At 46.7% G+C, this 23,797-nt stretch overlaps 1 protein-coding gene across 4 annotated transcripts in view; it reads right to left on the bottom strand.

The window, feature by feature from the left end:
- Positions 1 to 23,797, bottom strand: part of NUP214 (nucleoporin 214) — a 95,577-nt gene that overhangs the window by 59,945 nt on the left and 11,835 nt on the right. For 3 of the 4 annotated variants that reach the window (XM_060608345.3, XM_060608344.3, XM_060608343.3), the window contains exons 10-21: positions 21,524 to 21,650; positions 20,411 to 20,572; positions 15,504 to 15,951; positions 13,727 to 13,899; positions 11,298 to 11,395; positions 8,261 to 8,347; positions 7,904 to 8,053; positions 6,805 to 6,963; positions 3,566 to 3,669; positions 1,400 to 1,582; positions 441 to 526; positions 261 to 344 (exon numbers count right to left, since the gene is read on the bottom strand). In XM_060608345.3, coding sequence (XP_060464328.3) covers positions 261 to 344; positions 441 to 526; positions 1,400 to 1,582; positions 3,566 to 3,669; positions 6,805 to 6,963; positions 7,904 to 8,053; positions 8,261 to 8,347; positions 11,298 to 11,395; positions 13,727 to 13,899; positions 15,504 to 15,951; positions 20,411 to 20,572; positions 21,524 to 21,650 — 1,861 coding nt within the window. The remainder of the gene's footprint in view (positions 1 to 260; positions 345 to 440; positions 527 to 1,399; positions 1,583 to 3,565; positions 3,670 to 6,804; positions 6,964 to 7,903; positions 8,054 to 8,260; positions 8,348 to 11,297; positions 11,396 to 13,726; positions 13,900 to 15,503; positions 15,952 to 20,410; positions 20,573 to 21,523; positions 21,651 to 23,797) is intronic. The other variant, XM_060608349.3, reaches the window with a different exon arrangement.

The raw sequence follows: 23,797 nt of genomic DNA, 5'->3' as shown, positions 1-23,797 counted from the left end.
TCCTCCGAACCCTTGGGAATGACCGCCACATAACCTAAGGACTGCGGAATACGGCGTCAAAGCCAAAACGATGACCTCCAACTGCCGTGTCCTGTATGGATAAGCTGCTCCCTACTCCGATATTCAGATGGACAACAGATTCTGGGGACATGTTCTCTATTTCCCATGAAGAACCAAAGGAAAACACAGACACACAGACCCCCATCCTATTTCCATACCAGGTACTGCGTGTTTTAGGCTAAAAAATTCAGGACCTTTACCTGGAGCGGTGGATCTCACTGGAGGCGTCTTCCTCTTGGCCAAGAAGTTTCTCAGTTGTGCTTGTTTCACGGGGGACAGTTTGGCTGCAAGAAATTCAAGAACCGTTAAGTACTTAAGACTTGGTTTTTTAAGGTGTCAACAGAAGAGAACAGACAGGTGAAGAAGGAGAAGGTGTTTACCCGGCACTCTGGGCAAGGGCTTGGTGTGGGATTCTATGCTGGTTTTCAACAAGGCATTGCGGAGACTTTCGAGGTCACTGTCAAAACTGAAAAGAGGACAGGGTTAGCTACAAACCGACTACGACCTGAGAAATCTCCCCGAATATAAATGCCAGAGATGAGAGCATCCCTAATATAGAAACAGGAGATCCGAGCCATCAGTGTAGTCAATCCAAAAGGAGACGGATTCCAACCTCCCCCCCGACCAGCAAACACAGCACCAACAGTGCTTCAGCACAAAGTGCATCTGGCCTAAAGGCACAACCACAAAATCACCCTAGGAACTTCAGGGGAAAACTGTCTAACTGTCGGGTCTGAAAGTTTCTGCTCAAAGTGACAAGTCTTGAGTTTCTAGAAAAGTTTGTCAACCTAATTCTGCCAGTTAATTTTCTTTTTTAAAAAATGTTTATTTTTGACAGAGAGAGAGAGAGAGAGAGAGAGAGAGAGAGTGTGTGTGTGTGTGTGCGCGCGCGCACAAGCAGGTGAGGGGCAGACGGGGGGCGGGGGGACAGAGGATCCAAAGCAGACTCTGCACAGACAGCAGAGAGTCCGATGTGGGACTCAAACCCATGAAACCTGAGATGATGACCCGAGCTAAAGTCAGACACTTAATGGATTGAGCCACCCAGGTGCCCCTCTACCAGCTGATTTTCAAAAGAACAACACTATTTCTGTAGAATCTGCCGTCATCTATTGGCACCTGTTTCATCAGGCACACTTAATTTCACTCTGATAATCCTCTGACGGAGGTATTGTTACCTCCATTTTTTTTAGGATCAGAGAGGGTGAGGAACCTGACCAGGATCCCACAGGTGACAGCAGAGTCACTTTCAAACCCACATCCGAACTACAACTTTTGCACCTGACTCCCGAGATTCTTCGAGTGCCAGTGGCATTGCCGGGCCTGTTTTCCTGCACACCTGTGAGGGCTGCTCTGGGAGCTAACATCCGAGGGAAGGCTCCACTGGGAGGTCTGGTTATAGAGACGGAGCTGCTGGAGACTGTCCACCAGTTGGTTCAACCTCTTCCTCTGCTGGTTGATGATTTCCCGGTTGTTGGCGAGGGTGTTAAACAGCGTCTCTCGCTCCGGGACGAGCAAGCGCCTGGTGACGGCAAAGAGGAAGGAATTCAGCGTGAATGGTCCAAGTACCACGACCGTAACAGTGAAAGTATAAAATGGAGAACACCCAGGAGACAAGCAGCGTCGGGGAATTACCAGAACATAAAAAGAGGATGAGAGCTGTACAAAGATGATACAGAAAGAGGAACAAGCGGCTTAGGGGAAGCAGGCCAGGCCCGCAGCAAAGGACAGCGTGACCAGACAAAACCTCACGGAGGTTCTCGACAAGGGTGGGAGGCAGAGTCAAAAGTGAGGGCAAGGAGGAGCACGTTCAGCTACACACTCAGGGTGTGTGTGGTTTTTTGTGTGTAAATTATACTAACAAACAAAGCCCGGGGTCCACTGGAGGTCTATGGGGAGGTCAGGTCTCCAGCGTGCTATCAAGAAACACTGGGATTAAGCACACAGTGCAGCAGCGAGGGGATAGCCCACCTGAAAGAGCTCAAACAAGAAAGGAACAACAGTCCCCTTCTTCCTGGTGACAAGGCAGTTCAACATAAATTTCTAAAAAGGCATTTCAGTAGGGTACAAGGTAATATTTAGAAGGGCTTAAAAACAGAGATGCACCAAAAAACAATACAGATTTAAGAACTTAAACTCTGCAGAAAGGGAAGTTAAAAAAAAAAAAAAAAAAAAGGCACACGAAGGAGAAAATCCATAGGGTTGTCATAAAGGAGAAGAGAGTCTGGTTTCTCCGTTACCATCATGTACTTTAACAAAACTTTTACAAAAGCCAACTTCTTAATTAGCAGAGAGAAATCCAACAAGATTCAGAACAGAATGTTCCTGCTGTCGGGTCAAGCCATTCTCTCCCATGCGCTTGAACGTGAATTCAGAACCAGGGCAGGGAGTGTGAAACCTCGAATGGGGCCCCACTGCCCAGGGGACAAGTGCTCCAGGCCAGAGGCCACGGAACCCTCCCCCTGACCGGCATCCGGAGCATCAACGCTCACCTCTACCTTCCCTGATCTGTGCTCCAAACGGAGGCACGCAGGTCAGGTACAAAACCTTCCTCCACACTGTACGATGCCATGTATTAAATTCTGTTTACTGAATTTTAAGCACATTCGAGCCCTGCCCCTGACATCACACCCAGGTTGCCCCACTTACAAGTTCTGTGATCCCACAGCTTCAGAAACAAGTAAACAGATCATTTCCCGGTCTGTTTCCTTACAGGGCTAATCACACTAATCAAGTGTAGGTGTTTCAAAACGCGAGCATTTTGAGGGCCGATCTGTTTCTCCGCTTTCCTGTGGGCACTTCACTGTTCTCACAATGTACTGCTTTCTGTTCCATAGGGAACACAGAGGGCATACAGCCAAACATCCGGGGACGGAAGGCCAGGGTAGGACAAAGTTCTCCTGTGCCTTCCTTCCCTTCCTTCCTTGTAAGTCATCCACACTAATTAGGAATGCTTCCTCAACAAGATTTGGAATATACAGAAAAGCAGAAAAGTTCCCCTTAACCCCATTCGCAGCTGTAAACGAATATGGGGACAGATTTCTAGCCTTTTTTCTACACTGAGACCTCCAAACTGAGATCATCCAGTATGGTTTTTTTGTCTTCTCCTTTTCCATATTTTATCTGTCGGATCTAACAATTACCATTATGTGATTATTTCATACATTTCACGTCACACACAACACGTATCTAATGATTTTCTGACAACATGCTACGCAGCGGTCACGCAGAATTCTGTGACCGGACTCACGGGGTGGCTCCTCTAACTTCCAGATACTAGGTCACGTCCAATTTCTATCATAAATTGTGCCGCGACACAAACTCCTCTATGTTGATGGTCGTGAGAGTTGCTATTATTTCTGTAGAACGAGTTTCTAGAAATACGGTGACTGGGTCGCAAAAAAGAAACACCTGTAGGGTTTTGGATCCATGTTCCTAAACCATCTTTTAAAAAGCCTACGGCAGTATCTCCTGCCACCCACGGTGGATGAGGGACCTTGCTCACTTTTGTTTTCTCTTTTGTTCCAGATGCCGATCCCACTCCAAGTCCAGCACGTCATTCACATCTTGGACGGCAAATTTCACATACTGATGGAGGCGCCGGATTTCCTACAAGGAAGAAAAAAAAAAAAAAATGAGAAAGCAAACGACTCTGTTTTCCAGGAGCCTGGAGGGAGGTGCACCAAAACAACCAAAAGAATTTTGCAATGTTTTTCTACTAAGAACCAGAAGGAACAAAGAAAATACAACAGGCTTTAATCGAATCGTTCGAATGGCGTAATTAAAATGAACAACGGAACTCAACCTTTTTAACCGTGACAGAGAGGCGGCGCAAAGCAACGGGAAAGAGATCGGGCGTGCCGGTCTAGGGCTCCGGGGAAAATGCTGTGGCTCATTCTCTCATTTGTCAGCTCCTACAGAGTAACTCAACATGCTCCGGGAATTTTCCACTGCACGCTGCTGCTCAGACAGCGCACCCGTGTAGGTTTTGCTCTCCCGCCCGTGAAATTAACTGTAACGCAGACAAAACTATCCTACAAGAGCGCCGCAGATAATTCTGAACCTGTCTGTTCACAGCACAGGATCCGTAAGTCTTCCTACCGGTGGAGAAAAACTCCCCTCTTCTCAAAGGGGAGTATCACCAATAGAAACTGAATTGACCATCACTAAAATTCACATCTATTCATCTTAGGCCTGCAGTAGTTTTCTTTAAGTTTCAATGCAGAGTTAACCTTCATGGCTATACAACCACATTCTCGAAAATAAAAAGTAAAATGAAGATAAAGCATTCCTTTTTTTTTTAACGTTTATTTTTGAGACAGAGAGAGATAGAGCATGAACAGGGGAGGGGCAGAGAGAGAGGGAGACACAGAATCGGAAGCAGGCTCCAGGCTCTGAGCCATCAGCCCAGAGCCTGACGCGGGGCTCGAACTCACAGACTCACAGACCGTGAGATCGTGACCTGAGCTGAAGTCGGACGCTTAACCGACTGAGCCACCCAGGCGCCCCTGAAGATAAAGCATTCCATTAAGCACATACACAAAGGCAGGCAACGTGCGATACACCGGGAGTCATCTTTACATCTGTACAAAGCTCGTACCGTGTTTCATTTTAAAAATTACTCTGGGGTAAGGGTATATGCCCCAACTGAAAGAGAGCAAATGTCATTTAAAAAGAGCCAGGCTGGGGCACCTGGGTGGCTCAGTCGGTTAAGCGGCCGACTTCGGCTCAGGTCATGATCTCGCGGTGTGTGGGTTCGAGCCCCGCGTCGGGCTCTGTGCTGACCGCTCAGAGCCTGGAGCCTGGAGCCTGCTTCGGATTCTGTGTCTCCCTCTCTCTGACCCTCCCCCGTTCATGCTCTGTCTCTCTCTGTCTCAAAAAAATAAATAAACGTTAAAATAAATAAATAGATAGATAGATAGATAGATAGATAGATAGATTGATTAAAAAGAGCCAGGCTGATCCCAGGGAGAAGTAGCAGTGACCCGAGCAACAAATGTAAGTTGCAACTCCCTGCTCGATGGCGGCGGGGAGGCCTTCTTCTCTGAGCACAAGGGTGACTGTGCCTCTGCGAGCTCACTAGCATTGTTTCTTCCAAGTGCCCTCCCACTCTGTCTACCAGAAAAGCGAGCTTCCCTTTCAAGGCCTGTCATAGATACTTCGTTTCTGTGGCTTAGCGGCTCCCTCGTCTGCAATGCCATAGCAACACGTCCCACGTCATATTTATACGTTCCCTTTTCCACTGCCACGCACCCAGCCACCGGGATGGCACAGCACAGCACAGCGGTTAAGAGCGCAGGCTCTGAGCCACACTCAGGGTCCAGCATTTATTCGTGGGGACATTCGGGCAGTTCCAGTATCTGTTTCCTTCTCCCCTTCCGTACACGGCATATACTGGATAAGTGCTATTATTATCTGCTTAGTACTGTGAAAAGAGAAAAGCATCTCCTTTTGAATGTCCCCCCAGAGCTGCATGCTTTTCTTCCAGTTTGGACACAGGGCAAGAGGTGAAAACGCACGTGACAAGCAAGCGTATCGGGATGCAACATGGAGGGGGTAATGTGAGGAGGGGCAGGCAGGGAGTCTGCTTTCTCTGAGACAGTAAACATCCACGGTCCTCCAGTGATACCACAAGGAGTGAGTGACACAGCAGGGGTCCTTCGGCCTCTCCGGGACAGGACCATTTCGCTCATTTCCTACTATAGTCAGTTTACCAGGCGTGGGACAGAAATGGCAGACAGAGTAGAGTCCACAGCCTCCAACCCTCTGAGGCAGGAGGGGACTCAGCCCGGTCACAGACCTCACATCCTAGGTGAGGAAGACCGGACCGGCCACCCGTGCACCCTTCCCTACCGGGACCCTGGGCAAATGAGAGGAGGCAGGAGGTGACCCCGCTAAGGCTGGAGACACAACAATTTTCAGTAAATTGGAAGATGAAAACAAAAACCAGATTTCGCTGCAACAGAGAGTAAGAATAATTATGAACGGATGAGAGAAGTGACCTTGCTGAAGTCCGGTGTACGGGAAAGGGCCCCAGCAAGTGGAGCTTTCCATCAGGTTCCACTCGAACTAACAACATCACCATGGGCAAACTCAGCCCAGGGGACCCAACCTCCTTATCTGCATACTGGGATCAACAACGCTCACCTTGCAGAGCAGCAGGTTTTGAAGTCCAGAAATAATGTGCAAAAAACACCCAGCAGAGTATTAGCACTCAATGAGGAGTTGCTACATGAACGCTTATTCGTTACCTGATCGATAAATACATTCTTCCCAACGGTACGCTTTCCCCCAAGCATAAAGTTTAATAAAGAATTCTGTTTGTGGGGCATCTGGGTGGCTCGGTTTGTTTGGGCGTCTGACTTTGGCTCAGGTCACGATCTCGCGGTCCGTGGGTTTGAGCGCCGCATCGGTCTCTGTGCTGACAGCTCAGGGCCTGGAGCCTGCTTTGGATTCTGTGTCTCCCTCTCTCTCTCTGTTCTTCCCCTACTTGCACTCTCTCTCTCTCAAAGGTAAATAAAGATTAAAAAAAAAAAAAAAAGAATTGTTTGTTTTCATCCTAAAATAATTAAATGGAAAAGTGCAGTTTTCTTTGTCACAGCTAAGGAAATCTATGCAAAGTAGGTAAATGATTCGCAGGAAGTTAACAACTTCATGGGGGCAGTCTTCCAAATCGGGACCTCATAAAGGAGACGGACTGGCAGAGTTTGTTTTACGAAGCTCACCTCGGCCGGATCCTCTTACCTGGAGTTTTGCTTCGCTCTTGGGATCCAGGGGTCTCTTATAGAGCAAGTGCACATATCCAGAGTCACAATTTCTCTCATTTTGCTCTCTGGCTTCTTCAACGCCAGCAAAGCCCTCAAGTAAGGTTGTTTTCAGGGTACTTATATCTCCATGAAGAGACTAGAAAAGGTACAAGGATGTTTTAATACAAAAAAAATTGTGCCATTTCTAAGAAACAGACCTTTCTGCTTGGATCACGGAAGGTGGTGGTTCTCAGTTACCATGACACCCAGGTGTGAACGGTTAACAGTCACGCAAAGAAGAAATTCACTGCACGGAAAGAAAAATACCGATGCTCGCTTTTTAAAAATTAATTTTTTTCCTCATTAAAAACCCCACGCAGTCTATTGGCCAGAAACTCAGAGAAGGAGAAAAGCTATTGACAGCACCTACAGTCCTACTCCCTGAAGATAATCACTGATGACTCCCTGCAGAGCTCTCCTCTTTCGAAACACGTCAAGGGCAGGGCCCTGGAGGCAGCCGCTCCGGGACTGGCATGTGGAAACTGGGTGGCTTTGGGCAAGTTATTTCACCTCGCTACCCGTCAGCCTCTTGACTTGCAAGAGAGACAGAGCAAGTGGCGCCTACCGAACAGGGCGGTTTGAGGATTCAGCAAGGTGACACACTGCCGGCACACGGTAACCAGGAATGGTAACACGGGAAATACTAGCCAACAGCCAACACTTGATGTCTTTATACCGGACACGCCCCTCAACCTAACTCTTTGTTATAACCCAACAATTTACTACAAAATATGGGAAATTTTCAAATATACCTGAACTAGCAACCATGACGGATCTTTCCGGAATGCCCTGTAGGTGTCAACGGGGCAGAAACTGCTACCATTATTCCATTTTCTCAGTCTAAAACCTGGCATAGCTACGTTAACTTGCCCAAAGTCACACGATGAAGTGCTGAAGGTAGGATCTGGACTTTGGCACTCCTAGGCAAACTACTCGCCCTTCTAAAAGCCACCACCAGTGGTCCTCGCAGAATGAAGGACATACACCCACGGAGTGCTAGCAGAGCAACTTTTCCAAGGGCATCAGCAGGCACAGACCTCTGTGGTCTCTTTAATCTCCAGAAGGAAAGTGTGCAGGTCGTCAGATTCCGTTCGCAGAATCTTCATCTCCTCCGAAGTGCCCACTTGGAAACAAGCTTTGGAAGTGCGGGCTTTCAGCTCTCCCAACTCCTTCTGAAAGTGTGCGATCTGCAGAAGCCACGGAAGAGGAAGCCCCCCCTCAGTCTGAACGGCACGGCAGCACCGTCACCGCCCCTGCGCCCTGGCAAGCACGGCCCCCTGGGAGCACCACGGCCGGACGCCGGAACAAAAGGCTCGTGCGGGGTCTGCGCTCAGAGCCGCTCCCGTCTCACTGCCAGAGCTACGGCTGGGAAAAAGCTGCAGGATCGACTTTACCTCCTCCCCGATTCCAGCCATCACAGGATCTGACTCTTTCCACGGATGGCCCTGCTTTTCCGTAACAGGAGGCTGAAGTGATTTTGCCTGAAACGGAAGGTGAAAGGTTGACAGGCGCACCCCCACCACACGTACCGATTCTTGAAGCCGCTGCTGCTTCGGCGCCTGCGCCCTCGTGATACAGTCACCGCTCCCTCGCTTGTTCTTTCGAACCCGTGCCGACCGGGTACCTACTTGGTGTAAGGCACGTTCTAGACAGTGGAGAGAGGGGTGAACAAGACGGAGGAGGGCCCTACTCTCGTGGAACTTAACGTCTCCTGGGCCAAGACAGGTAAGAAGTAAACGCTTCAGCTGGCGACAGTGACATGGCAAAAGAGAAAGGGGGTGCTTCTGGAGGTGAGATGGCCCAGAACGCCCTCACCGAGCACAGTCTCCGAACTGAACCCTGAGGTAGAGCAGACAGCTACGGGAAGTCCTGGGGGAAGCACCTTCCAGGCAGCGAGAAGAGCAAGCACAAAGGATGCGAGGCACGAAACACGTGTGGCATGCTGGGGGCAGAGAGTAAATGTGGGCACAGTGATGTCAGGGAGGAAGGTGGAGAGGGCAGGGGTGGGTCACGTACAACTAAAGCAAGGAGTCTGGATGTTTTTCTAAGTGCGCCGGGAAGCTTCTTAGAGTCCCAGGAGAGCTTATTCTTTGCTTTACGATTTTAAAAGATCCCTCCTGCTGTTAAATCGAGCATAGATATCAGTGAGAAGGAGAAGAAGTAGGGAGAGCAGTCAGGAGGGTAACGACGCAAGAGAGGACAATGGCCTGAAAGATGACATTAGCAGGAGCGACAGAGATGTGGATTTAGGTCACACACACACCCCAGCAGAGCACAGATGACAAGTCCTTCCACTAGTAAGGACTAAGGGGAGGTTCTGTTCGATAGAGAAATCTAGAATGACTTCTCGGTTTGGAGCTTGAGCAAACGACCTGGAATGGTTGTGGGGGAGACAGAAATCAAGGATTCTGCCGTACGGACGTTAGAAGACATTACAGAGATGGCTTCTAGATTATTTGATATCTGCAACAATTAACAGAGAATTTTTAGACTGCGTGAGCAACCGTTAAAACAGCAAACATTTATCTAGTAAATACCATGTGCCATGCACTATGCCTAACACTAGACCCATCACCTGGGCGTTTACCGTATGCCTGTATGGGTGCATGCCGTGGGCAGGATTGGGGCTGGTTGGGAAAAAGAAGCAAAAACCATGACTCCGGTCCTGAGGGCATGCAAATAATCAAGTGGGGAAGGTGACCTAAAATTCTCTTTAAGTCAAACCATAGAAATAAACGGAGGTGACAAATTATAAATCTAAATATGAAAAGTAAAATAATAAAGCTTTTAGAAAAACATAGGAAAGCGTGGGGCGCCTGGGTGGCTCAGTCGGTTGAGCGTCCAACTTCAGCTTAGGTCATGATCTCACCGCTCGTGACTTTGAGCCCCGCATCGGGCTCTGTGCCGACAGAATGGAGCCCGGAGCCTGCTTCCGATTCTGTGTCTCCCTCTCTCTGCCCCTCCCCTGCTTACAGTCTGTCTCTTTCTCTCAAAAATAAACGTTAAAAAAAAAAAATTTAAAAAAAGCAACAACAACATAGGAAAGAAGCTTTTGGACCTTGGAACCAGAAGTGATTTCTAAAATAGAACACAAAGAGCACTCATCATAAAACAAAAGTTGATATACTGAACTGTACCAAGAACTATATTAAGTCATCAAAAGAAACCACAAATAGAATGAAGACAATTCAGAGTGAGAAAGTATCTGCATTATGTGTGCGTGTATGTGCGTGTGTACCTGACAAGGAACTCTTACGAATCACTGAGACATACACCCCATAAAAGAAGATATTCAATTGGCCAAAACCATATGGAAAAAGGGCTCAGTTTTAGCGGTCATCAGGAAAATATTAATTAAAATCATAAAGTGGAACAATAAAAAAATGAAAAATACAAAGACTAGTGAGGATATGGACCAGCTGAACCGCTATATACTCGTGGTGGGAATTTACTAAAGAGAAATCTATGTATATTCTACGGCCCAGCAATTCCATTCCTAGGTGTATGCCCGACAGAAATGCATACGTATGTTCACCCAAAGACATCAACTACCATGGTCACAGCAACGCTATTCGCAATGACTTAAACCCGGAAGCTCTTCAGACGTGTCAAGGGTAGAATAAAGACTTGTAGCACAGCCACCCGATGAATTCCATACAGTCACAACAATACGCATCGATTTCACAAACACTATGTTTGTAAAGCCAACTCAACATTATGTTGAGCCAAACACAAGAATACACGCTGTGTTAAAAGAAAGAAAGAAAGAAAGAAAGAAAGAAAGAAAGAAAGAAAAGAAAAGAAAGAATACCGTGTGAACCCATTTCAGAGAAGGTATGAACAGGCCAAACTAAGCTATGCTGTTAGAAGTCATAGCAGGGAGCTCCCTTGGGCCAGGAGAATGAGTAGAAGGGCATACATGAGGGAGAATTCTGGCATTCTGGTAATGTTCCATCTCTTCATCCGGGGGTTGGTTGCCAAGGTGAATTCAGCTGGTGTACGGGTGTATTTTTTTCCCCCATGTGTATTATGTATTAATAAAAAAGTGAAATAAACCAAAATCTTATGGAAAGCCACAGAAACAGAGGACCCCGGATAGATTAGTCGGTTACTTTGGAAATGAGAAAAAAAAAAAATCAGGTGCTACAGTCCTTTCAGACATAAGGAGAATACAACAAAGTGACCAGCACAGCAGGGACAAGCTCAGGAACCAGAAGAGCAGACAATGCTAAGGCTCTGGGGCTGAGATAAATGGCTTTTATGCGCACACATTACAAATGTTCAAGGTTCATGTTCTAGTATTTCCCGTCACGTAGTCCTGAGTACTATTTCAAAGATATGGATTCTAAAACACGAACACCCATTTTATAATAAACACATACGACTGTTCGCATGAACAAACACGGCATTGTAAGTTGAGTTTCAACATACCTGGGGAGAGCCTGACTTTGCCACCGGAGGGGTTATCCTGGGTGACTTCTGTACCATTGAGGACACTGGGCCCAGGCTGCCCTGAGCAGACCGCCCTGCTGGAATAAGAAGGCCGTGAAAACAGCATTTCTTCCCATTCTTTCTCTCAGTGTATGTGTCCTTCACTCAAATAAAAAAAAAAAAAAAAAAAAAAAAAAAAAAAAAGCTTCCCAGTGCCCCTGGCCCCCCTCTTATGATTTCTGTTACTAAGAATGATGTCCACAGTTTTTATTAGCCTGTTCCAAGATAACTAAAAAACACGTATTACATTTTCGGACACGAAACTCTTTTATAAAGCAGATAAAACTGGAAGGTCTCTGAAAGTAGGCATGTGCATTTTCGTGCAGGCCCAGGAGGCTGGCCATTTGGCCCATCCTTACTCCCCAGAGGCACCTGCTGCACCTCTGAGAATGAGGAACAAAGTTTAAATAATCCCATCACCTTGTGAGAACTCGCAGGGTCTTCAGGACCCTCGAGGAAGCTCCTGGAAGCTTCTAGAACAAGCCTTGCTCTGCTTCACTTTAGACTCCCCTAGGGAGCATTTAGAAAACAAACACACCAAAAACTCACACCTAAACCTCACCTCCAGAGAGCCTGATTGAACTGTCAGGGAAGAGATCCCCCCGTGAGTCTAGCATGCTACTGAGGTTGCGATCCAATAACCTAGGACCCTCCAAACTTTAAGAATTAAACAATGGCAGGGGGCACCCGGCTGCCTCCATCGGGTGGAGCATGTGACTCTTGATCTTGGGGGTGGTGAGTTCAAACCCCACATTTGTGGAGCCTACTTAAAAATAAATGAAGTAAAATTAAAATTAAACTTAATTTAAAAATAAATAAAATTTAAACAATCAATAAAATATAAAATAAAATAAAATAAAATAAAATAAAATAAAATAAAATAAAATAAAATAATGGCAATGGAAGGGCAGCGAGATGTGGGTGGTGAGCGGTGCGAAAGGAGACTGTAGACGCTCATCATGGTTCAAATCTTCTCTCCTACACTGAAAACAGATGTGAAAAGACTAAGGCAAGTCTCCTGAACTTTCTAGGTCTGTCTTTCAGAATCTGAGGGAAAGTCCTGGAATGAGGGGATTCTGGTAAACTCCATAAAGCAGCCTTCTCTCCTGAGCAATAGGTAAGAGAGAGGATTTCAGGAATTGGCGGCTCAACGCCTGCTCAGGATGTTACCAAGACGACATTATTCCTGACACTCAAACACCAAACGGCTACCCAAACATGTCTGGTATTATCTCTGGCATTGGTGAAAATAACCCACACCTGGCCAACACCACCCTAACCACATAAGCAAGGAAACATGACGCATGTCAGGACAAAATGAGATCGTGCAATGCAATGCACATCACCTATGTGGTATGACCACCCCAAATGTTGAATTGGAATCTCGTCCTATAGAAACAATCGGGTCCAAATTGAGGGCCAGCTCCCTAACTATTGGCCTGACCTCTTCACGAACATCAATGCTAAGAAAGAGGAACAGGGCAAAGAAACGTGTGACACTAACGCTAAAGAGAGAAAACTAAAACAGAATACGTGTTCCTTGACTGGAGAGAAAAAAGCCCTAAAGAACACTATTGGGACAACCAAGGAAAGGTCAACGTGGGCTACCGATCAGATTATTGTTCAATTTCCCGAGTGTGCTAATGTACCAGGTACCCTTGTATTTGAGAGATACACGCTTAACGTGTTTAGGCTTAACGTGTTTAGGGGTGAAGGGCCTGCGAAGAACTCTCCAACGTCTTAGGAAAAAAATACATGTTAAAAAATAAAGACACAAAGCAAACGGTGCAAAATGTTACCAAGCGTTGCCTTGGCGAAGGGCCCGGTTTTCATTACACAATTTATGCAACCTTTCTGCAGGATGAAAGAAAAAAAGAAAGGCCAGGCACGTCTGTTCATGGAGTTTTACCACGCACTTGGATTCAACTTGGTTATGGTAACTATCACCACTTACAACCTGCGTTCAGTAAACGTGCTTACAGTAGGGCTGGGTATGAAAACCCAAAGACAGTCATCAGGGGCGATAAGCTTCACGGCCACCACAGGCTTTTCCTCTTTCACGCCAACTCCACGAATTGTTCCGTAACTGCCCTTTGCGTCGGGCAGGCTGCACGGGAGGACAGATGCCACGCAATGAGACGCCGCCTCTGAATCGCCAAGTACACTTGGCTCCATGAGGAAGGTCAGAGGGCCGAGCGTGGCAGCGTCGAGGCCACTGCAATCCTCCCCAGAGTACGGGCGTCACAGCACATTAGCGTGAGATACAGGAAGCAAGAAAAAATAATCTGGTCTGACTACGTGAGCTAGGATTCCTAACAAGTGAAACAGGCAAATGGAAGAATTCAGGGCTCATTTCCTTAAAATCATACCTGATGCCGAGGGAGAGACCGAGGACTTTGACGACACGGAGCTGGATGCCGAGAGGGGCGTGGGGTGGCTGAGAGGTCCGGAAGCAGCCGGCTTGGAGGCAGAGGGGAACGACAGCGTCGCAGGTGCAGCCTGGGAGCCGATGGCAGGGCTGGAGGGAGCCACGGCAGTGAACCTGAAACGGCGGTCCGACTGCATGAGGAGGGCCCGCACCGAGGCTCCTTCACACTGGTCCTGAGCATTGCTACCGAGGGACAACTTACCATCCCTATGCTTTTGCCTCTGTGAAACAGAAATGTTCGGTTCTTTTTTTTTTGTTTGTTTATGTATGTTTGAGAGACAGTGTGAGCAGGGGAGGGGCAGAGAGAGAGGGAGACACAGACTCTGAAGCAGGCTCCAGGCTCTGAGCTGTCAGCACAGAGCCCGACGCGGGGCTCGAACTCACAAACTGTGAGATCGTGACGTGAGCGAAGTCGGACGCTTAACCAACTGGGCCACCCAGGTGCTGCAATGTTTGGCTATTTCTTATAAAAGGGGATCGCTCCAAGGAACCAATGATCTTCTGTGTATTCAGGAGCAAACCACTCAATGAAAATAAGTAGCAGTTGTCACCGGGCTGGTGGCGCGCCATGGTCATATAGTGGTTAGTACTCCGCGTTGTGAAAGTAAGTAGTAGTTAACATGAAGGAGAAATGAAGTTTATCAGGACATGAAATACTGATAAGTGAAAAAAGAGAGGCTGGGACTCCATTATTAGGAGAGGCTGGTATTCTCCTTCTCCCAAGGAAATCACTGAGAACTCGCTTTGGGCGATCACCTCCTCTGGGGAGTGAAAAAGACAAAAGGAGATCACTGTCTTTCGGATGCTTACGGGAATGGAAAATTAAGCTTTACCCACAGGGCAAAGTCTGTCAACAATCTAAACGTCCAGCATCAGATGACCGGCCATATAATTCACGGTACAGCGACAAAATGGAATATCAGGCAACTGTTAGGGTGAGGTGGCTGTGTGGTGACTTGATATTAACAGTGACAATGGCAGCAGCAGCGGTCACAGCCAGCACCACGTCCATGGCGACAAGAGGTAGCAGAGATGAGTGGGGGAGGGCTGGGAGCGTCACGAGGAACAAGGGATCACTTTCATCAAGGGGCTTTGCGTTCCAGTGGGGAGAACGCAGCCAGAGACAAAGTTAAATAACAGGATAGGAGTGAGCTGGGGGCGGGGGGGGGGGGGTGGGGACGTACATGGAAAGGAAAGTGAAGGATCATGCTAAGGAGTTTGGACAGTCTTCGAAGAACAATGAAAAGCCCCCGGTGACTGTCACGCAGGAGAGTCACCTGATGTGTGTACAACTTCACAGCTTACTGCGGTGGCTGTCAGAAAGCCGTTCAGAGAGTGAAGGGCGGACACAGGGGCAAAGGGCTATAAGAGATTCATTCCCCGCACAGGGTGTATGCTCCTTATTGCCTCATTTTGTAAAATAAGGAGTATCTCCTCCATTTTAAATCTGAAAAAAGCAAAAACGATCACTTAAATATAAACCTCTAATAACTTAAAAACAAGAGATTCTAAGAGACTCTTCTGGACTCTGTCCCCTGATTAAATGCAAACCTTTTATGTTGTTTGAATTTTTACCATTTGCAAGTATTACTTTGGAAGACAGGAAAAAAGAGGCAATCTATTCATTACTCCACTCACAGTGACTATTCCCAGTGACTAACACGTGATATTTCCACGCACGCTCCAGCAGAACCACTCTTTCTTCAAGTGCTACTTACTTCTCACTAAGGTTGACCTTGACTGCAGAGGTCGAGGGTGGGAAGGAGGGCTTCATTCCTACATTTGGAGCAGACGCACTTGGCATCGGTGTGCTTTCCAGGGTGGGCTTAAAACCCGATGATCCAAAGGAGAACGTGCTGGCGGATGGCACCATGGGAGAGGCCATGGGGGTGGACGCTACGGAGGCTTGAGGAGGAGGAGGAGCGAAAGAGAAGGTAGATGTGCCAGAACCACTGGAATATGGAGGGGGCTCCCCTGTGGCAGAACCAGACGGCTTCAGGGACGAAGAACCAAAGGAGAACACGGCAGGGACTCTAACAGAAGGCAAAGAGAAGGTGGAAGGGGGAGTGGCCAGCGATGGAGGTGGACCAGAGCCTGGGGCCGCAGGGGCTGGAGCGTCGAGCTTCTGCGGGGCTTGAGAGGAGGTTGGAGTGGTGGGGGTACTCCCTGCAGTGAACAAAATGGAGAAAAAGGAAGGGAGAAATTAGCACCAAAATCATGGAAGTCCACATGACAGGGCTCGTGGCAGAATGAAGTCGGAGACACCTAGTTCAAGAGGAAAAAAAAAGAGAGAGAGAAAAGTGGGGTTGACAGACTTTCCGTAACAAATTTTCCACATGGGCAGATGAACAAAACTTTGAAGGGAGGGTGTCTGGGGGGCTCAGTCAGTTAAGAGGTAGACTCTTGATTTCAGCTCAGGTCACGATCTCACAGTCATGAGACTGAGCCCCATGTTGGGCCCCGCCCTGGGGGTGGAGCCTGCTTGGAATTCTTTCTCCCCCTCTCTAACCCCCCCAAATAAATAAACAAACTTAAAAAAAAAAACAGTAAATTAAACAAAACAAACCAAAAACCCAACTTTGAAAGAAAAAGGAGGGGCGCCTGGGTGGCTTGGTCGGTTAAGCGTCTGACTTCAGCTCAGGTCATGATCTCACAGACCGTGAGTTCGAGCCCCGCGTCGGGCTCTGGGCTGATGGCTCAGAGCCTGGAGCCTGCTTCTGATTCTGTGTCTCCCTCTCTGTCTGCCCTTCCCCTGTTCATGCTCTGTCTCTCTCTGTCTCAAAAATAAACGTATAAAAAAAAAAAAAAAAAAAAAAAAAATTCTTTGAAAGAAAAAGGAAACAAGGAAAGGCATTAGATTAACAGGACTTCATGGACACCCAGCTGAATCCCAGAGCAAGGGAAATGCATCTCTTAATGTTACAGTGAAAAACAAACTATTCAGCATTTCATCAACAATTAGGAGAAAACTTCAAGTCAGACTTCCACTCCCACTTCATAATAGTCCCTAAAAGCAAGTCCAGATAAATTAAAGATATCTACATATATAAACACACGTATATGTACATTTCAAAACCAAGGAGGCAAAAAGTCAGAAAAATTACTGAGAGCCTAACAACTTATAATTTAGAAATGACCGAACAAAAACAAAAACAACAAACAAAAAAAAAAACCCACAAAGGAAAAGATTAGGATTTGACTGCCTAGGGGCACCTAAGTGTCTCAGTCGGTTAAGCGTCCAACTCTTGATCTAGGCTCAACTCAGGTCATGATATCGTGGTCTATGGGTTCAAGCCCAGCACAGAGCCTGCCTGGGATTCTGTCTCTCTCTCTGCCCCACCCCTGCTTGCTCACTCTCTCTCTCTCCCTCTCTCTCACAAATGAACAAACTTAAAAATATATATATATTTGACTGTCTAAAGACGGTTACATAACTAAAAGGTAACTAAACAAAAAATCTGTAGCAAACGACAATGTTTTATATTTTTTAAAAAGCTCATACAAATTGTGATAAAGAAATTTCAAGACTCTGATATAATCCAGGAACCTAATTCGCAAAATAGTACATGACTGATCAATCTGCCTAATCAAAGAAATGCATATGTAAATGAGGCCTATTTTTGATTGTTCTCTAAATGACCAAAATTTAAATATGTACAATCCCCTATGTTTGGAAGGGTAAAATAAACCTGAAACCTTTATCTCTAGGTACCTAACTGAGCACAATCTTTTAGAAAACACTTTAGCATCATGTCTCAAAAATCATAAAAAATGGGCTCAGTCATCCCACTTCTAAGAATAAAGCCTACAAAAATAACCTAAAATAGGAAAAAGACATTTAATGTCTTTTTACACAAATGGTAAAAGATGTCCAATGGAAGAGTAAGCAGTCGCTCTTTTCAAAGAATCACAAAGATTAAGAAGGTAGGAAACACAATTTAAATTAAAAATCTACACACTAATGATGTATATGATATTTTACAACTACAAAGAAAGATGTTTATGAAAAAACACTACAAGAGAAGACAGGTTTAAATCTTTTTCTGTTTTCCAAACTTTCTATAAGGTAACACACTAAACTGCCAAATTAAACAACTCGGTAAGTAAGAAAGCAATATTGACTGCCCACACGTTTATATTAATGGGTCTTGATTCTTCCAAACTGAGATGGCAATTAATTTATCTTCACTACGTCAAAACGAAGACCCCAGGAAATTGCCACTTTAGCGGAACCATAATGCAAATTTATTGTTACTACTTCTTTCACACAATAAAGACGGAATCGGCAACTGCAAGCTTCTTTGAAGACACAAACGTATACGTTGTTCATCGCCTCCGTGCACGTTCAGGAGACCTACGTGAAAAGTACGTGCCAGACCCGAAAGACACCAGAGGCACTGTTCTCCCTGAAAACAGAACCGAGCACATGCAAACCCTCGTGCATCTCTGATCATTCAACCCAGCATCCGCGGAGCAGCAGAGTGGAAACGGACGGAACCGTTAATGCCTTCTGCACCCGCCACCTAGGCTTCAGCGACAGCTGCGGGCCACTCTCTCCCTCTTCGATGGCCCTCTTCCACTCATCCGGCTGTCCCCTCTGGATCAAGCGGGATGCAAGAGGGGGCTTTCTCTAGGAAAGGTGAACAGTGAAACTGGCCTCCGCTTGTGCTCGGGGGTTTAATGGGCTAGTAGCGAAGCCCTTCACACTGAACTGTGCTCAGAAACAGACGTCACCCTGCAGGCTCCCAACTTCCCAGGGTGCACTGCCTGTCACCAGCCCGCACAACTAAGTGTAGGTAGCCTGTGGTACTCATGAGCACTTCAGGCAAAACCCACTCAAGGGTGCCTGGGTACCTCAGTCTGTTAAGTGTCTGACTCTTGATTTTGGCTCGGGTCATGACCCCCCCCAGTTCATGAGTTCGAGCCCTGCATGGGGCTCTGTGCTGATAGTGCGGAGCCTGCTTGGGATTCTCTCTTTCTCTCTCTCTGCCCCTCCCCTGCTGGTACGTGCATGGGCGTTCTCTCTCTCTCTCAAGATAAATAGATAAGCTTAAAAAAAACCCAAAAAACACTCAAAGAGCACACACACTATAAACAATGAGGTCCCCTGCTATCATAGTCTATGTGGTGACCTGGTTTACTACTTGGGGACTCACTGCCAAGTGACAGGAGTCCAAGTGTCTTGAGTGGTTCTGTTTATGAACAACTCACTCTGCATCGGGAAGCAGCAAGAAAATACACTGTCCACCTTATCCACCCCGACTGGTCAACACGCTTTTTCTTAGATAGAGAATTGATCACACTATGCACTTCTTTAGCCAGAGAAGTCTTGAAAGTTATATATTCACAGAATTCAAAGAGAAGAGTGGTGAAATTCGACAATATGAAACACTCCCCCTTTAAAAAGTTTTATACTTCGTTCTCACAAGTGAAACACTGTCACTGTGAAAAAGCTGAAAATACATATTAGTGTTTATATACGTGCATTTACATACATGAAGAATATGCCCCAAAATGCAGACTACGGCTATTGTTTGATGTCTGAGGGACTCTGTTCTCTTTTTTAATGTTTGTTTTTGAAAGACAGAGTGTGAGCGAGGGAGGGGCAGAGAGAGGAAGACACGGAATCCAAAGCAGACCCCAGGTTCTGAGCTATCAACACAGAGCCCGATGTGGGGCTTGAACTGGATGCTTAACCAACTGGGTCACCCAGGCACCCCCATGTCTGAGGGACTCTTTTTCTTTTTTCTTTTTTTTTTCATGTTTATTATTTTTGAGAGAGAGACAGAGAGCAAGCAGGGAAGGGGCAGAGAGAGAGGGAGACACAGAATCAGAAGCAGGCTCCAGGCTCTGAACTGTCAGCGCAGAGCCCGATGCGGGGCTCGAACTCACAGACCGTGAGATCATGGCCTGAGCTGTAGTTGGCCGCCCGACCGAGCCACCCAGGCGCCCCTGTCTGAGGAACTCTTAAGTGATTTTGTATTTTCTAATTTTTTGCCAATAAACGTATACTACTTAAGTAATATTTTCAAAGCGGGGGGGGGGGGGGGAACCTAAAGAAAATTAAATATGAACAAAAAGAAAACAAAATCCCATGTTCCCACCACCCAGATAAAAACCATTATTTAGATTTTAATACACACTTTTCTAGTATTTTCCCTAAATACGTATGTATATATGTTTTTTTCTCATAAGAAAAGAATCATAAAGCATATAGCACCTTTTCACAATATATTCCGCTAGCTGTCAACAAATGCAACACCAGTAACAGTTACGTGACAGCCACTGCATGCACAATCACATATTTAATCCCTCGGACGAACGTCTTTAGGATTGAGACCTATAACACAGGGCGCTATAACAGGATATTGTTGCTAAATGACCTGATGGGATCCATTGGGCCAAGCTTCCCTTTCACCAAAGTCAAGGTCAGAGACTAAAGCTTGTGGGCAAGGGGAAGCAAGAATGCGCATGTGTTCAAGGAAAAGTCAGTCCCTGCCTCATGAAGACGGAACGAGCGGATGAACAGGACCACGACACATCCCCACACAGTTTTTACCCTTGGGAATAGTCCAGAACAAGCCCACGGTACTCCCCAACTTCCAGCGCAGGAAGAGGCACGCACCTGACGACTTAGGCTGTCGCTCTCCTTCTAATGAGAGCCGCTCTGGCGTCTTGATGAGGGACCTGACCCCAGGATTTTGATTGATCATATAAAATGGACAAAGCACACCATCTGTTGAAAGCAACATAAGAACTGGGGCAGGAGGGAGAGTCTTCTCGTCATCTGTTAAGAAAGAAAATGGAAGTGAAAAAAGAGCCAAGTCATGAAGGGCCTGGGCGGGAAGGGCAAGACCGCCCCAAGCAAGAAGGGGCTGAACAGACTCATCCCAACAGTAAAGCTCAAGCCCCCGTGTTCCGATTCATATCTGAACAGTCTCTCAGGCACCAACTCATTAAAGAGAGCTACTGTCATTATTGACCGCCCCTACCCTGCTGGACCCTGCAGGGCAGTTCTGGCAGTCCCGTGGCAGCCGCGACTGTCCCTAGGCTCCCGCGAGCTTTACAAGCGTGTCTCAGTGTTCACGATATTCCCCTGCCCGAGACCGGCATCTCTAGGAAGGGGCTGATCTAGCAGAAAAGTGACAGACTACAGACACTGGAAAACACACAGAAGGACGCAGAAAGGGGAGTCAAACTACTGTATGTTCATTGACAGCTGAGTCATAAGCATACAGTTTGTCAGTGAAGACTGGAAAAGAATCAAAGTAAATGAGCTAGTAAGACCAAATAACCCGACTAGGGAAAGGGGAGGAACTCCGGTCTTCCACTGCCCTCGCACATTTCGCAGCACAGCTCTGCCATGCTTCAGCCGGGGAGAAGACATACTCAGAGCACAGACTCAGGCCCGACTGGGAAGCCAAGTGCTTGAGGTGTCCATTCTAATCTGTGTCTTCAAACCAAGCGCTGCTACGGTTTGAAGTGCACGCACACACACACGCGCGCGCGCGCACACACACACACACACACACACACACACACACGGTCTGACTCGTCTTGTCAAAGAGTGTCCGTCAAGTTAGGCTAGTGTCATCACCAAACACTCTGTATCATTCAAGCGGAAACGGGCTACCAGAAGTTAAAAGTGCCCTGCAGCATAGATTCTGTCACGAACCCACAGAATGGGATTTAAATACCAACCGTGATCAGAAACTAAACTACATCAGACCACACTTACTGATGGTGATCTCCACTTGGTTAGTATAGTCTATGGCAACTCCCATGGGTAGTGAGTCATCACTCTTGTCTGTTACAGGCAGTTCAGCTCGACTAGAATCCTCCAGGAGCCAAGATTCCCAATTAACCTGGAAGAAAGAAGCAGAAGGTGAAAATGCTGTGTTGGTAAGAGCTCTGCGTTGGTTCTCCTACCATTGTTCAAATAGAAGAGAAGGGGAAAAAAAACCTCTCGGTTTCGATTTCTTTGCTGACTAGAGTCGGAAATCTGGGAAGATGGTCTAAAAGCCATGAGCGTCCTAGCAAGTGAGGGGTTAATATTCCAAATCAACCTATCTGCCCCTGGCATACCAAGTCTCTGCCTCGGGAACAAATAACCGCTATCATGAACACTTTCCGAGGGACCGTCCAACCCAACCAGGTAGATTCCGAAATACGGTGGGTGAATCTCATACCTGCACCAACCAGTCAGCAGCTGCCCCTGGAAATGTGGGACCGGGACCAGGACCTCCAGTTGATGGCTACTGCGGTCTTCCGCAAGGTGGCTAATAAAGCTGGCCACATGCTCTATGCTTGCTCATCCACGGAGACAGAAGCACCCTTAGTTCCTGTCTTCCCAGATCGTGGCATCACTTCCTCACACTGGTCCCCCTTCCTGCCTTTGGGGTCCTTGAGAAACCACTACGTCTTTCCCATAAACTGCCCTGTTGCTCCTGTCTGCCTGAGTGGGCTGTATTCCCGCCAATAAATAACTTCTGATTTTTAAAAATCACATTTGTCTAACTTTCAGTGTTGACCCAAACTGGGCAGAATGAATCAAAGGGGAATAATAATGCTCCATGAATAACAGAAAAGTAAAAAGCTGTGAGGAAAGGGAACGCAGTCGTACTCCATGACTTTGCAATGGTGTGAATAACAGTCACATTCATAATAATGTAAACAAAATTGATGTCAACTTTGAAAAACAATCTACACACAAAATAAAGAAGACTTGGGGAGGCTGCGTGGCTCAGTCGGCCAAGCGTCCGACTCTTGGTTTTGGCTCAGGTCGTGACCTCACAGTTTGCGAGTTTGAGCCCGGCATCAGGTTCTGCACCGACAGTGTGGAGCCTGCTTGGGATTCTCTCTCTTCCTCTTTCTGCCTCTCCCCCGCTCATGCTCTCCCTCTCTCTCTCAAGATAAACTTAAAAAAAAAAATTTCAAAATAAAGAAGACTTGATAATCACTACGGAACAGAATGCGAACAATACCAATTTTGATTTTACCAAAGACGAGCCACAGAATGCCAAGAGCTGGAAGGCAGGAGTGGGGGAAGGTGTGCTGAACGCAAGGGTTGGGGAGAAGGTATTCCTCCCACAAAGTGCAAGGTCAGAGAACTTCACCGTGTATGGTGATGTCATGAGAAATGAAGGTAAAAAAATGTTACTTATAGTTGCAGAGCCAGCCAACAGAAGAAACTACAATAGGACTGTAACCCTAGTAAGGGAAGGACAAAGATTTCAGGGCCTCAAGTGAGCTATATCCTCACCTGCCACAACAGCCAAGAAAGTCTAAAATTAATAATCACTATCTAGTGATAAGGCAGAGTATTACTTAGGGATAAGGAGGTTAGCTTTTAAAAGAAAAACATGCTACAAGTTTGAAAAAAAAAAAAAGTCCTCTAAACAGGACTGGATAAGGACAGAGTAGGGCAGGGGTGACTTTTTTCGTTTATAAACCCTTTTCTAGAATTTGATTTTTTAACCACGTACATAAACTGTCTTGATAAGAAACAAAAACATAAGTATATTTAAAGCGTGTTGGGACATAAAATCGTGATATTAAGAAATTGTCACTGAAATCGATCAAAGACTTCAGAGGAGGCTGCTGCATTCAGCCTGTGACCCCCAAGTGGCCCACCCTAGACGCCACAAGAGCCACGCACTGGACCACCTGGCCATGTGGACAATGATGGGTAAATACTGACCGGTTGGCGAGAAATATGTATCTGTGTGTGGGGTGCACGAGACATTTTTCAACTCAAGGTTCAGGATGCCTGGGTGGCTCAGTCGGTTAAGCGTCCACCTCTTGATTTCGGCTCAGGTCATGATCTCGCAGTTCACGGGTTCAAGCCCTGTGTTGGGCTCTGCACTGACCGTGCAGAGCTGGCTTGGGATTCTCTCTCCCTCTCTCTGCCCCTCCCCTGCTCATGCGCTCTCTCTCTCTCAAAATAAATGAATCAAACTTAAAAAAAAAAAGTTTTTCTTTAAAATTCCAGGCGCCAGTTTCAAGAAAACTT

The sequence above is a fragment of the Panthera onca genome, chromosome D4 (genome assembly GCF_046562875.1).
Source record: "Panthera onca isolate mPanOnc1 chromosome D4, mPanOnc1 haplotype 2, whole genome shotgun sequence".
NCBI classification, from domain to species: domain Eukaryota; kingdom Metazoa; phylum Chordata; class Mammalia; order Carnivora; family Felidae; genus Panthera; species Panthera onca.
Note: the sequence above shows the minus strand (reverse complement) of the source record. Positions and strands in the feature narration are given on the sequence as shown.